This window comes from Salmo trutta, chromosome 26, assembly GCF_901001165.1.
Source record: "Salmo trutta chromosome 26, fSalTru1.1, whole genome shotgun sequence".
Classification (NCBI taxonomy): Eukaryota; Metazoa; Chordata; class Actinopteri; order Salmoniformes; family Salmonidae; genus Salmo; species Salmo trutta.
Genome location: NC_042982.1, coordinates 16,119,507 through 16,134,661, shown reverse-complemented (window position 1 = coordinate 16,134,661; position 15,155 = coordinate 16,119,507). Strand labels below are relative to the sequence as shown.

The 15,155-nt window shown below is 44.8% G+C and overlaps 1 protein-coding gene across 1 annotated transcript in view; it reads right to left on the bottom strand.

Moving 5' to 3' along the window:
• The window catches only part of LOC115163262 (alpha-2-macroglobulin), a 33,250-nt gene that overhangs the window by 1,568 nt on the left and 16,527 nt on the right, over positions 1–15,155 (bottom strand). Inside the window, exons 20-34 of the mRNA XM_029714989.1 lie at positions 13,748–13,874; positions 12,163–12,284; positions 11,657–11,708; positions 11,414–11,497; positions 10,932–11,108; positions 10,377–10,458; positions 8,771–8,927; positions 8,089–8,163; positions 2,991–3,156; positions 2,698–2,894; positions 2,001–2,216; positions 1,676–1,794; positions 656–746; positions 346–414; positions 22–127 (exon numbers count right to left, since the gene is read on the bottom strand). Coding sequence (XP_029570849.1) covers positions 22–127; positions 346–414; positions 656–746; positions 1,676–1,794; positions 2,001–2,216; positions 2,698–2,894; positions 2,991–3,156; positions 8,089–8,163; positions 8,771–8,927; positions 10,377–10,458; positions 10,932–11,108; positions 11,414–11,497; positions 11,657–11,708; positions 12,163–12,284; positions 13,748–13,874 — 1,840 coding nt within the window. The remainder of the gene's footprint in view (positions 1–21; positions 128–345; positions 415–655; positions 747–1,675; positions 1,795–2,000; positions 2,217–2,697; positions 2,895–2,990; positions 3,157–8,088; positions 8,164–8,770; positions 8,928–10,376; positions 10,459–10,931; positions 11,109–11,413; positions 11,498–11,656; positions 11,709–12,162; positions 12,285–13,747; positions 13,875–15,155) is intronic.

Genomic DNA, 15,155 nt, shown 5'->3' with positions numbered 1-15,155 from the left:
TGTGTTAGATGGAATTCTTACTTGTCTGGTAGTAGTCATACACTTTCACCACAGCTGGTTTCAGATTCCTCACAGGCACATCCTCCTCTATGGCCAGGCTATACGTCTTAGTTTGCTTCTGCTTAAGCTGGAAGAAAAGGGAATAATACATTTGACACTGCCGTTCAATGTTATTGATTCATATAGTGTTCCTGTATAAAACATCCACTACGGTATTACTTTGATGTTACTGTTCAAGTTAAATCCAGTGTGTGGATGCAAATGAGACCACATCCAACTAGGTTTTCTGTAACCGATAAAGACAGCAACCTGTTTAGATGCAACGTTCATTATTCATGTTCCTACCCCATCTATGTAGATTATGACATGTCCTTCCTCCAGGTCAACTCGTTTGACAGTGGGGTCATTTTTCAACTGGAAGAACAGAACACAGGTTATCATTGTCATAGACAGTAGAACTGATTAGTCCAAATGACAAAAACTGGGATTGACAATACTTACAATTAGAACAGACGCCATTATCATTAATATACATTAACTAATCCTGGAGGGGATTATACTTAGGGCCAGGAGTGTTCCCCAACCTGGTAAAACTCCTGGCCCTGATTAAACTGTATATGCGTTCCCCTCAACTAAGGTTCTCTTATTGACTCACAGGCCTGAGGGAGGACTTGTCCAGGACGAAGCCAGAGAGAAGCTTGACATTGATGATCACCATGTTGGTCTCCTCTCGCCGACCGTTGTACCTGTCAGTCAAACCGGGTCAGATGAAGGTAAGATACTGTATTACCTTAAAAAGTTGCAAATATGCAGAAATCGCGCCATTTCCTGGTTGCTACAATTCTACTAGTTTGCCTAATTTATGTTTATGTGACAAAACAAGGAGTACCACAGTATGAGTCATAATACCCATAAAACCTACAGGTCAAACAGGGAAATGGTTCGGGTCGTTTTTTTAATCATTTATTTTAGAAACACTTTTTTGGGGGATAAATACAGGATAAATATTTATCCCCCAAAAATGTGTTTTTAAGTGTTTCTAAAATAAATTATTAAAAAAACGACCTGAACCATTTCCCTGCTTGACCGCTAGGTTTTCTGGGTATTATGACACCTCCACTGTGGGGCTCTATGGTGTAGAGAATCATTGTACCATCTAAACCTCTGAAATATATTTTCAATAACAACAAATATTGTATTTTCTGCTGTTTGAAGCTGGGATACAAAACTGAAAGTAAAAGATACAAAACCTAAATGTAAGAATGGGAAGCATAAAAATAGCGCACATAAAAACAGATCTACCGCTTCTTAGACTTGCTGTCAATGAGAATGACAGATCTATAACTCACATTTCTATGTGATTTTGGTTGGGTTGCCCAAAAAGCTTTAAAGAGATACTGACATCTACACACTGGTGGTTCAGTCACTTTTTTCACTTGTCCTACCAGAATCAGTTAGATGCTATTTACATTTTAGTCATTTAGTAGACGCTCTTATACAGAGCGACTTACAGTAGTGAATGCATACATTTCATAATTTTTTATTTTTGTACTGGCCCCCCGTGGGAATCGAACCCACAACCCTGGCGTTGCACACACCATGCTGGCGTTGCAAACACCATGCTCCACCAACTGAGCCACAGGGAAGGCCAAAGTTAAAAAGAATACAACTGTACCTTACATCCACAGACACAATCAGAGATTTCTTGATGCCGTTGCATTTCCCCAGCATCTCTGTTGAGATGTTAAAAGCAGAGAAATCAGGAGGAGGGGGAATATTGTAGTGCATGCCGATCTGAAAAGAAAACAGAGACAATACCATTGAGATGCATGAAATCAACATCCACATTTCAATGTACGATACACATGCATTTCCGTTAATGCTGACAGTCTAGGGTTGAAACGTTAGTTTTTGTGCAACAGTGTGCCCTACTGAACACAAACCAGACACTCAGTACTGCATGTAGAGAGGCAGCAAAGGGCAAATGATTGGAGCCTGACCTGCACAAACACGCAGCTCTTGCCCTGTGCCTTGATGTTGTAGTCCCCAGGGACCTCCTTCAGCTGCTCCTCCTGATAGAGAAGCCTGTTGTTCTGATTCACAGTGAACTCCATATTCAGGCCTCCGGCTGAGCTCACACTGACTACACTGGCGCCCTCTGGACTGAAGGTGGCAGCACCATACTTGGCCAGGGCCTGCAGTGCTACCACTGTGTCCTGGTGACAGGGGAAGAAGACGGAGATACTGTTGTAAAAACAAATCTGGATGACTATAGCTTGGGTATAGATGGAGAGAATCAATATAACATAGAAATACATTAAGACTGTAAAATGAATCTCAACAATTCAAGGAAATCCATACAATGTGTTATGAAGTAAGGCTTTAATAAAAATGTCCAATATGCTAAATTTCATATAAAAATAAGTATTTGGTGTGATCAATGTTTAACCCCTGTGGCTCAGTTGGTAGAGCATGGTGTTAGCAACGCCAGCATGGTGTGTGCAATGCCAGGGTTGTGGGTTTGATTCCCACGGGGGGCCAGTACAAAAAAAAAATGCATGAAATGTATGCATTGACTACTGTAAGTCGCTCTGGATAAGAGCGTCTGCTAAATGTAAAATGTAAAATACTAACAGTAGGAGCGACAGGCAGATAAGGTGTTAGAGTGAATAAATGTCTACCAGACCATAAAAGTACCTGTGTGGAGGCAAAACCTCCGTAGGGGTTCTGCTGCTGGGCCAGCCAGCGGACAATGGCAGTGGAGTAGTCCAGCCCAAAGCCTGGCATGGAGGGGCCTGAGAGCAGCGCCAGCAGCACGTAGGATGTTATTTCCACCTCCAGAGAGTCCGTCTTCAGCCCAGAAGCCTCTGCTCTCTTCCAGTGACGATTGCCACCTGTGGTAATTTTCATTGTCAGTGGTCGACAGTGACGGTTTCACAGCAGTCAGACAAACAGGTAAAGACATTTTCACAAAGAGACAAGACACATACCTGAGGTATCAGCAATCTTGTCCAGGTGGGTGATGAGCTTGGCCCTCATGTCCTGGTTTTGTGCCAGGGTGAAGGTGTAGGACAGCAGGGCCGTGGTGTAGGTGTTCTCCAGCTGGTCAGACACTGCTGCCTTCAGACACACCAGACTCTTCTCCACCATGGGGTCCTGACACACCCACATAAAACAGTGTTGTGTTCATTAGGCACCAGACAGAGGAACACTGATTGAAACGATGAGGGAATACCTTGACCAATAAGAAATGCTAATTTTCAGTTGCAAAATCTCTATGGGTTTTCCATTGTGTTACCTATTGAATACAACAAAGACCTTTTATCAGGTCTTTAATATGGGTATGAGTACTGAATAATGTTAGCAATACAATTAAATTAACAAGTGTATGCATGCACAGTACCAGTCAAATGTTTGGACACCTACTCATTCAAGGGTTTTTCCTTTATTTTTACTATTTTCTTTATATATTTTATATTTGAGATTCTTCAAAGTAGCCACCCTTTGTCTTGATGACAACTTTGCACAATATTAGCATTTTCTCAACCAGCTTCACCTGGAATGCTTTTCCAACAGTATTGAAGGAGTTCCTACATATGCTGAGCACTTGTTGGCTGCTTTTCCTTCACTCTGTGGTCCAACTCATCCTAAACTATCTCAATTGGGTTGAGGTCAGGTGATTCTGGAGACCAGGTCATCTGATGCAGCACTCCATCACTCTCCGTCTTGGTCAAATAGCCCTTACACAGCCTGGAGGTGTGTTGGGTCATTGTCCTGTTGAAAAACAAATGATCCTCCCACTAAGCGCAAACCAGATAGGATGGCGTTTAGCTGCAGAATGCCGTGGTAACCATGCTGGTTAAGTGTGCCTTGAATTCTAAATAAATCACTGACAGTGTCACCAGCAAAGGACCCCCACACCACCTCCTCCATGCTTCACAGTGGGAACTACACATGCGGAGATCATCCATTCACCTACTCTGCGTCTCAAAGACAAGGCGGTTGGAACCAAAAATCTCAAATTTGGACTCATCAGACCAAAGGACAGATTTCCACCGGTCTAATGTCCATTGCTCGTGTTTCTTGGCCCAAGCAAGTCTCTTCTTAATATTGTCCTTTAGTAGTGGTTTCTCTGCAACAAATCCACCATGAAGGCCTGATTCTCCTCCGAAAAGTTGATATTGAGATGTGTCTGTTTAACTCAGAAGTACTTATTTGTGCTGCAATTTTTGAGGCTGGTAACTCTAATAAACATGTCCTCTGCCACAGAGGCAACTCTGATTCTTCCTTTCCTGTGGTCGGTCCTCATGAGAGCCAGTTTCATCATAGTGCTTGATGGTTTTTGCGACTGCACTTGAAGAAACTTAAAGTTCTTGAATTTTGGTTGAGAGAATGCCAAGAGTGTGCAAAGCTGTCATGGCGAAGGGTGGCTACTTTGAAGAATCTCAAATATACTACATCAAATTAAATTATTTGTCACGTGCGTCAAATACAACAGGTGTAGACCTTACAGTGAAATGCTTACTAACCAACAGTGCAATTTCTAATTTTTTTAAATAAAAGATATTACACGGAACCCAAACCGGCTCGGTGCGTGCGCCATCGTGTGCTATCATGCATTAATTTATTTTGTCCCCCTACACCAAACGTGATCACGACACGCAGGTTAAAATATCAAAAACTCTGAACCAATGACATTAATTTGGGGACAGGTCGAAAAGCATTAAACATGTATGGCAATTTAGCTAGTTAGCGTGCACTTGCTAGCTAATTTTTCCTATTTAGCTAGCTTGCTGTTGCTAGTTAATTAGTCCTGGGATATAAACATTGAGTTGTTATTTTACCCGAAATGCACAAGGTCCGACAATTAATCCACACATAAAACGGCTAACCGAATCGTTTCTAGTCATCTCTCCTCCTTCCAGGCTTTTTCATCTTTGAACTTATATGGTGATTGACATCTACACTTTCATAGTATTACCATGACAACAGGCAACATATTTAGTCTATCAATCACCCACGTGGGTATAACCAATGAGGAGATGGTACATGGGTACCTGCTTCTATAAACCAATTTGGAGATGGGAGAGGCAGGACTTGCAGCGCAATCTGCATCAGGAATAGGAATGACTTCTATTTTAGCCCTTGGCAACGCAGACGCTCGTTGACGCAATAATTGAATAACATGGATTTCTAAAATTATTTTGCAACGCTCGCGCACGCGACGTGTCCGGTTTGGTCAGCATGTTAGGTGAACAATAGGTAAGTAAAGAAAAATTAAGAAATCTACTGGTTTAGGGGTAAAAGCTGTTGAGAAGCATTTTTGTCCTGGACTTGGCACTCCGGTACCGCTTGCCATGCGGTAACAGAGAAAACAGTCTCCACACTGGGGTGTCTGGGGTATTTGACAATTTTTAGGGCCTTCCTCTGACACCGCCTGGTGTAGAGGTCCTGGATGGCAGGCAGCTTAGCCCCAGTGACGTACTGGGCCGTACGCACTACACTCTGTAGTGCCTTGCGGTAAGAGGCCGCGCAGTTACCATACCAGGCAGTGATGCAACCAGTCAGGATGCTGTCGATGGTGCAGCTGTAGAACCTCGTGAGGATCTGAGGACTCATGCCAAATCTTTTCAGTTTCCTGAGGGGGAATAGGCTTTGTCGTGCCCTCTACACGACTGTCTTAGTGTGTTTGGACCATTCTAGTTTGTTGGTGATGTGGACACCAAGGAACTTGAAGCTCTCAACCTGCTCCACTACAGTCCCATCGATGAGAATGGGGGCGTGCTCGGTCCCCATTTTCCTGTAGTCCAAATCATCTCGTTAGTCTTGGTAACGTTGAGGGATAGGTTATTATTCCGGCACCACCCGGCCAGGTCTCTGTCCTCCTCCCTATAGGCTGTCTCGACGTTGTCGGTGATCAGGCACTGTTGTCGTCTGCAAACTTGATGGTGTTAGAGTCGTGCCTGGCCACACAGTCGTGGGTGAACGGGGAGTACTGAGCATGCACCCCTGAGGGTTACCTGTGTTGAGGATCAGCATGGCAGAGGTGTTGCTACCTACCCTCACCACCTGGGGGCAGCCCTTCAGGAAGTCCAGGATCCAGTTGCAGAGGGAGGTGTTTAGTCCCAGGATCCTTAGCTTAGTGATGAGCTTTGAGCTTTTATGGTGAGCTTTTATGGTGTTGAACGCCGAGCTGTAGTCAAATGAATAGCCTTCTCACATAGGTGTTCCTTTTGGCCAGGTGTGAAAGGGCAGTGTGGAGTGCAATGGAGATTGCATCATCTGTGGATCTGTTTGGGCGGTATGCAAATTGGAGTGGGTCTAGGGTTTTTGGGATAATGGTGTTGATGTGAGCCAATACCACCAGCCTTTCAAAGCACTTCTTGGCTACAGATGTGAATGCTACGGGTCTGTAGTAATTTAGGCAGGTTGCCTTCGTGTACTTGTGCACAGGGACTATGGTGGTCTGCTTGAAACATGTTGGTATTACAGACTTATGATTCCATATGTGTTATTTCATAGTTTTGATGTCTTCCCTATTATTCTACAATAGTAAAAATAAAGAAAAACATGGAATATGTAGGTGTGTCCAAAATTGACTGGTACTGTATGTATATAAACACAGTATTGTATAGCTAACTTTGTGGGGACACAATTCAGTCCCATTCAAAATCCTGTTTTCCCTAACCTTACCCTTAACCCAAAAACCTAACCCAGCTCCTAACTTTAGCGCCTAACATAAAAATAGCATTTGACCTTGTGGGGACCAACAAAATGTCCCCAGTTGTCCCCACAAGAAGAGTTAAACATGTCCACATACACACCACACACACACGTCCACGGTTCTCTCCAGACGTGACGCTTGGCACTCAAGCCAAAGAGTTCAATCTTGGTTTCATCAGACCAGAGAATTTTGTTTCTCATTGTCTGAGAGTCTATTAGGTGTCTTTTGGCAAACTCCAAGCGGGCTGTCATGTGCCTTTACTGAGGAGTGTCTTCTGTCTGGCCACTCAACCAGAAAGGCCTGATTGGTGGAGTGCTGCAGAGATGGTTGTCCTTCTGCAAGGTTCTCCAATCTCCACAGAGGAAATCTTGAGCTCTGTCAGAGTGACCATCAGGTTCTTTGTCCTCCTTGATCAACGCCCTTCTCCCCCTGATTGCTTGAGTTTTCAGCTCTAGGGAGAGTCATGGTGGTTCAAACTTATTCCATGTAACAATGGAGGCCACTGTGTTCTTGGGGACCTTCAATGCAGCAGAAATGTTTTGGTACTCTTCCCCAGATTCATGCCTCGGAGCTCTACGGACAATTCCTTCGACCTCATGGCTTGGTTTTTGCTCTGACATGCACTGTCAACTGTGGGACCTTAAAGACAGGTGTGCCTTTCCAAATCATGTCCAATCAATTGAAATTACCACAGGTGCACTCCAATCAAGTTGTAGAAACATCTCAAGGATGATCAATGGAAACAGGATGACCTGAACTCAATTTCGAGTCTCATAGCAAAGGGTTTGAATACTTATAAAAACAGAAATAACATATTTACATATTTAATAAATTAGCAAACATTTCTAGAAACCAGTTTCAGCTTTGTCATTTTGGGGTATTGTGTGGAGATTGATGACAAAAACATTTAATTTAATCCATTTAAGAATAAGGCTATAACGCAGGGCTGTCCAACCCTCTTCCTGGAGTTCTACTGTCCTGTAGGTTCAGTCCAACCCTAATTTAGCATATCTGATTCAGCTATTTAAGGTCTTGTTGAGCAGCTAATTAGTAGAATCAGGTGTGTTAAATTAGGGTTGGACTGAAAACTCACGGGACAGTAGATCTCAAAGAAGAGGGTTGGGCAGCCCTGCTGTAATGTAACAAAATGTGGATAAGGTCAAGGGGTCTAATACTTTCCGAATGCACTGATGGATATATAGAGATCTATTTCGATCTAAGAAAGAGTGGGACGGCTAAGCAGAAATATCCCCTAGGGCTGTACATTTTTTTATAAAAGCACCAAAATGTGGCCTTCTTGTTTATCAATGATATAAAAAGACATGGATATGGAAAGAGAGAAAGGTCAAACGGTGATAACTCACAGTAGTGTTGCCATCCAGCTCCAGCAGTGCAGCGGTAACGTAGGCAGTGAGCGACACTTCATCCCCAACCCCTCCCTATAACACCAAAGGATGACAGTAAACTTCATCCAACATCATACAGTACTCTCAGGTGCTACAGAGTTTCAAAGTCACACTGATATCAACCGCTTTCAGGCAAAAATCATTGTAGTGTTTAAAACATTCGCATGGTATGGTGCACCAAGATAAAGAACAGGGTGGGAAAACCTGTTAAGCCCTTCAGATTCAAGTGTACTGTTCTGGAGATACACAAAAGATGTCAGGACTAGTCAGACTCCGGTCATTTTGGTGAGGTGGTGTGTTCTCAGGACAGGCTAAAACATGCTTGGGATTCTTGTTGTGCTCAGCATGTCCTTTTTTGGGGCACACGTGGGGTCCTAAGGTCCTCCTGAACAGTACATTATCCCAGGTGTCAGTGCAGGATGAATTATGTAAAGTACACATATTTGATGTATTGTTATCAAGTATTTTGTTTATCTAGGATTTTATGCCGACTCCACCATTGCACTAAATAGAATGGGACACTTTTGCACCAGAACCTCCTGCTGAATCTCTGCCCTTAACGTCACCTTTTCACATTAGGTGGCAGCAGTAAGACACTCCTCCTCCTCTTATTTCCAGCTAAGCTCTGATTCCCCTTTACCTTCATGCCGTTATGGAAGAGTTTCCCCACTGATGTGATGCAGCCATCCTTCTGCTGGTGACTGGCCAACCAGGCCTTGGCCTGGGCAATGTGGGCGGGGTCCACAAAGATGTAGGGCTTGGCCCCGCCAAAGGACTTCAGCACAAAGGAGGTGAGCCTGAGAGGACACAGGGAAGATGTTACTGGAGACTAAACTCAGCAAAAAAAGAGACGTCCCCTTTTCAGGACCCTGTCTTTCAAAGATAATTCGTAGAAATCGAAATAACTTCACAGATCTTCATTTGTAAAGGGTTTAAACACCATTTCCCATGCTTGTTCAATTAACCATAAACAATTAATGAACATGCATCTGTGGAATGGTCGTTAAGACTTACAGCTTACAGACAGTATGCAATTAAGGTCACAGTTATGAAAACTTAGGACACTAAAGAGGCCTTTCTAATGACTCTGAAAAACACCAAAGAAAGATGCCCAGGCTCCCTGCATGCACATGGCTTAGGCATGCTGCAAGGAGGACTGCAGATGTGGCCAGGGCAATAAATTGCAATGTCAGTACTGTGAGACGCCTAAGACAGCACTACAGGGAGACAGGACGGACAGCTGATCGTCCTCGCAGTGGCAGACCACGTGTGACAACACCCGCACAGGATCGGGACATCCAAACATCACACCTGCGGGACAGGTACAGGATGGCAAAAATAACTGCCCGAGTTACACCAGGAACACACAATCCCTCCATCAGTGCTCAGACTGTCTGCAATAGGCTGAGAAAGGCTGGACTGAGGGCTTGTAGGCATATTCCTAAGCAGGTCCTTCCTGCAAGCTCATCCTGACATGACCCTCCAGCATGACAATGCCACCAGCCATACTGCTCGTTCTGTGCGTGATTTCCTGCAAGACAGGAATGTCAGTGTTTTGCCATGGCCAGCGAAGAGCTCTGATCTCAATCCCATTGAGCACGTCTGGGACCTGTTGGATCGGAGGGTGAGGGCTAGGGCCGTTCCCCCCAGAAATGTCCAGGAACTTGCAGGTGCCTTGGTGGAAGAGTGGGGTAACGTCTCACAGCTGGTAAATCTGGCGCAGTCCATGAAGAGGAGATGCACTGCAGTACTTAACGCAGCTGGTGGCCACACCCCCCCCCCCCCCCTTTGTTCAGGGACACATTATTCCATTTCTGTTAGCCACATGTCTGTGGAACTTGCTTAGTTTATGTCTCAGTTGTTGAATCTTATGTTCATACAAATATTTACACATGTCAAGTTTGCTGAAAATAAATGCAGTTGACAGTGAGAGGATGTTTCTTTTTTTGCTGAATTTAGATGTGGTTGGCCTTACCTAAACTATGGATCATATACTCTAGATAACAGTGGCTAGTAGCCATACTGTATGTGCTGAAAGCCAACCCTAACTTTGCCACAATAACAATTGGCTTCAGCACATCCTAATATGGATTTGAGACAATCACATTCTACCTTTATTACATACTGTTAACACCCTTAAATCAAATGTCATTTCCTAGAGTGACTTAAAAAAAAAAAAAAACATCTAAATTGTAGAAAAATCTAAGAGACGGTATTATGACTGTGTGGACTTCCAATAAACTGACCACGTGTTTCCAGACTCATCACTCTTCCCAAAGGCACTGTAGGAGCCATCATCATGCTTGTAGTTGAGCTCTCTCTGGTAGCCTGCAACATAAATGGCCAAATGAACAAACAGACTCTCCTTCTAGGGACAGGTACTGTATGTGGAAGGTGCAGTTAACTGGTTTTGTGCCAAATATAGGCAACATGTTGTTGCTAGTCAGAGTCGGAGATGCACACAGAAATGAACAGACTACAAACTGTCAGAGACCGTGTTCATCTTTGCAGAGTCCTGTTCAATCACAACTCATTATTTAAAAAGCACAAGGCTTATTGCAAATTATCTTGTCATATCCCATTCTATGTATTAAATTAAGCATTTGTCTTCAGAATAGCTAGCAGCCTATTTACCAGGGTTGCGTCCAGTAGGGAGATTTTTTAAAAATGCTATTGAGTAAAATAGGGAGTGTAGGCTGCAACTGAACATGTCTGATAATAAATGCTTGTTTTTCGTTGCAACATATTTTAAAACAGTTTTGTTATGTTGTGCCTTACTGAACCACACCCAGCTTCCTCACCACTCTCTAAGAAGCCTGTGGCCCTGGTCTGGATCTCCATGGTGAGCTGCCTGGTGCTCTGCAGGTAGTTGAGGATGTAGATGTTGGGAGCAAACAGCACCATGTTCTGCTCTCCACAGCCATAGGGCATCTGCAACAGGCTGTCCAGGTTCTTCATGGCCCGACCCATCAGGTCGCCTGGTGAAAGAGACCAACCATTGAGGCAAGCAATCAAACATTGGTCTCTAGTTAATGGCAGTTATTTGACCTGCAGATCCCTGTTCCTTACCCTAACATTAATCAATGCTTTTCCCTATCCTCACCCATAACCGTAAGGGAATCATAGATCTGCAGGTTGAATATCCACTACCCTCGTCATGAATAGAGGGATGAAAAATCCTTGCCTACACTTCATCTGCACCAAAAGGAAAACATATCCTGAACATTTTATAAAACTTAGAATTAGGTGTGAAAACTCAGCAAAACAAACTGAGTATTCTCACCTAGTACTGAGAGCGAGGCCTTGGCAGAGCCCTCCACAAACACCTCAGGCAGCTTCAGAGAGATGTCCTTCTCCACCGGGCCCTCTGGTGACGCGAGACAGATACATGAGAGACTGAGTGACTTGAAAACCGGTATAACCAATTAAAAAGTATTTGTCATCTAAACCAAAACAAATGAATGTCAACTTCATCATCAGGGTAATTATGAGAAAGTAAAATGACTGATAGAGGTCAGGAGATCACCTGCAGGGCAGAGCAGGGCGTTGTGGCTAACCGTCTCCTGGGTTCCCTCGGCCTAATAGAGGGAAATTAACTTTTTTCAGGAAAAACAGCACCAGATTAAAAGTCTAATGATGACAACTCTAGTTCATTCTATCCTAGAATTTATATGGTAATCACTTAAAGGTTAATTAAATGATTTTGACCTGAAAAGTAGACTGTTCAGATAAGTCTACGTCCCAGGCCGTCTGTTGTGTCAGTCCAGCTATACGACTCAATCCAAAATATATGCATTAAGTAATTCACAGATTACATTTTTCTTCAAACTTGTAAAAATATTTCCAATTTATTTATTATGCATGGGCCGGTGTCTAACTGTATTTGCGCTTGGTCCCCTCATCAAAATACCAAACATACAATAGCAGGGGATATAAAGTCTAATGCATTTACCCTCACCCTAGTGTTACTGAAAACATTTTATCAATATGGGAGAAAGAACAGTGGACTTGCTATACAGGACAGACACTCACCTCTACCAGCAGTGTTTGCACAATAGTGTCAATGCGTCCTTTCTCTGGCACCGTGGCCACTTCGTTGCCGCAGAGCTCCTCAGTCTTCAATGCCTCGGCGCTCACTTTCACACTCACCTCCCCTATAGTTCAGGCCAGGGAGACATTAACATGCAAGTCTAGACCAGTCACCCATCAGCCTGCCCCCTTTCACCATCTCATCCTAAAGTTAAATCTAGACTTGGTTTCTTCTATCGTAATCACTCCTCTTTCACCCCAGCTGCCAAACTAACCCAAATTCAGATGACCATCCTATCCATGCTAGATTATGGAGACGTAATTTATAGATCGGCAGGTAAGGGTGCTCTCGAGCGGCTAGATGTTCTTTACCATTCGGCCATCAGACTTGCCACCAATGCTCCTTATAGGACACATCACTGCACTCTATACTCTTCTGTAAACTGGTCATCTCTCTATACCCGTCGCAAGGCCACTGGTTGTTGCTTATTTATAAAACCCTCTTAGGCCTCACTCCCCCCTATCTGAGATATCTTCTGCAGCCCTCATCTTCCACATACAACACCCATTCTGCCAGTCACAATCTGTTAAAGGTCCCCAAAGCACACACATCCCTGGGTCACTCGTCTTTTCAGTTCGCTGCAGCTAGAGACTGGAACGAGCTGCAACAAACACTCAAACTGGACAGTTTTATTTCAATCTCAATCATGGACACTCTTACTGACAGTTGTGGCTGCTTTGCGTGATGCATTGTTGTCTCTACCTTCTTGCCCTTTGTGCTGTGGCCTGTGCCCAACAATGTTTGTACCCCATTTTGTGCTGCTACCATGTTGTGCTCCTGCCATGTTTTGCTGCCGTGCTGTGTTGTCATTTTAGGTCTCTCTTTATGTAGTGTTTTGTTGTCTCTTGTCGTGATGTGTGTTTGTTCTATATTTTTTATATAATTTATTTTTAATCCCAGCCCCCATCCCCGCAGGAGGCCTTTTGGTAAATAAGAATTTGTTCTTAACTGACTGTCCTAGTTAAATAAAGGTTAAATAAAAACATTATTTAAAAAAATAATCCTCTAGCCTCTCCTCTCAGTCACTCATGTACACTCACTCACTCACTCACTCATGTACACTCATGTACCCTCCCTCACTCCCTCCCTCACTCCCTCCAACCATTTATTTGATACCCCCTGAGGGAGATCTTTCTGAGCACATCAGATATCCCTCTTGTTAGCACAAGCAATTGTCAACATTTCTTTACAGGGCTAGGATATACAAGGAATGTATTTGAGCCATGTCTATTAGATACATAACTGAATATTCTTACATTTCGGTCTGACGAGAGCTGTGCAAAGTGAATAACGTTGTGCTTAGGCACTATAGTGGTACCACAAACGGCAAAATAAACATCCTACCCCCTCTTTGGCCCTAACCCGTCAACATTTGCATTAATTAAGGGTCTGGATAGGTATAAGCAGTTTAGTGGAGTTACCACCATATTTATTACACCTTACAGAAGAGTTAGTGGTAAGGACCAAGGTGCAGGGAGTACATTTGGAGCCTTGTGATAGATAGACAGAGAGTACTGTATGGCTCACCCAGAGCAGTTGGGGTGAGGATCCACTTGAAGGTCCTGCTCTCTTCAGCACACAGACACAGAGTGTACTGGCAGCCTTCACATGGCTTGGCTGTGAACTGGTCCGACTCAGCTAGAATCACCTTCACCTAGGAGAAACACATCGGGCCAATCTCAAGTCTTTCCTAGATTCCATGTGTCCTCTCTTCTCTTGTCCTTAATGTCAGAGCGTCAGGTTGTCTACAGGGATGTAACGCCCTGGCCATAGAGGGGTTTTTAGTTCTCTATTTTGGTTAGGCCAGGGTGTTACATGGGTGGGCGTTCTATGTTTATTTTCCTATGTTGTTTTGTTTCTTTGGTTGGCCGTGTGTGGCTCTCAATCAGGAACAGCTGTAGTTCGTTGTTGCTGATTGGGAGTCATACATAGGCAGCCTGTTTTTCCTTTGGGGTTTTGTGGGTGATTATTTTCTGTCTAGGTTTTTGTTAATCCTGACAGAACTGTTGGCTGTCGTTTCTTTTCATGTTTTGTTTGTAGTGTTCATTCGTTGATTAAAATCCGTTATGATGAACACATCCTCCGCTGCACCTTGGTCTCTTTCTGACGACGGCCGTTACAGAATCACCCACCAACAACGGACCAAGCAGCGGAGGAAGGAGCAGCACCAGGAGAAGAGCATTCAGGATTCCTGGAAGTGGGAGGAATTACTGGACGGAAAAGGACCATGGGCTCAAGCTGGGGAGTATCGCCGCCCGCAGTGGGAGATCGAGGCAGCAATAGCTGAGAGGCGCTGGTATGATGCAAGGGAGCGCAACAGGCATGAGAGGCACACGGGGAGTGTGGCAGAGTCAGGTTGGAGACCTGAGCCAACTCCCCGTGCTTACCGGAAGCAGCGTGGTACTGGTCAGGCACCGTGTTATGCTAGGAAGCGCACGGTGTCTCCAGTGCGCACTCATAGCCCGGTGCGCTATAGGCCAGCCCCCCGCAAGTGCCATGCGAGTGTGTGCATCGAGCCAGGACGGATTGTGCCAGCTCAGCGTGTCTGGTCTCCGGTGCGCTGTTTCGGTCCAGGCTATCCTGCTCCGGCGCTGCGCACTGTGTCTCCGGGGCGCTGGGAGGGTTCAGTTCGCCCTATGCCTGCGCTCCGCCCGTGCCGGGCAAGAGTGGGCATTCAGCCTGGAGCATGGGTGGCAAGCCTACGCACCAGAACTCCAGTGCTCCCCCACAGCCCAGTTTATCCTGTGCCTCCTCCTCGGACCAGGCCGCCAGTGGGTCTCTCCAGCCTGGTCTATCCTGTGCCTCCTCCCAGGACCAGGCCTCCAGTGGGTCTCTCCTGTGCCTCCTCTCAGGACCAGGCCTCCAGGGGGTCTCTCCAGCCTGGTCTATCCTGTGCCTCCTCCCAGGACCAGGCCTCCTGTGGGTCTCCCCAGCC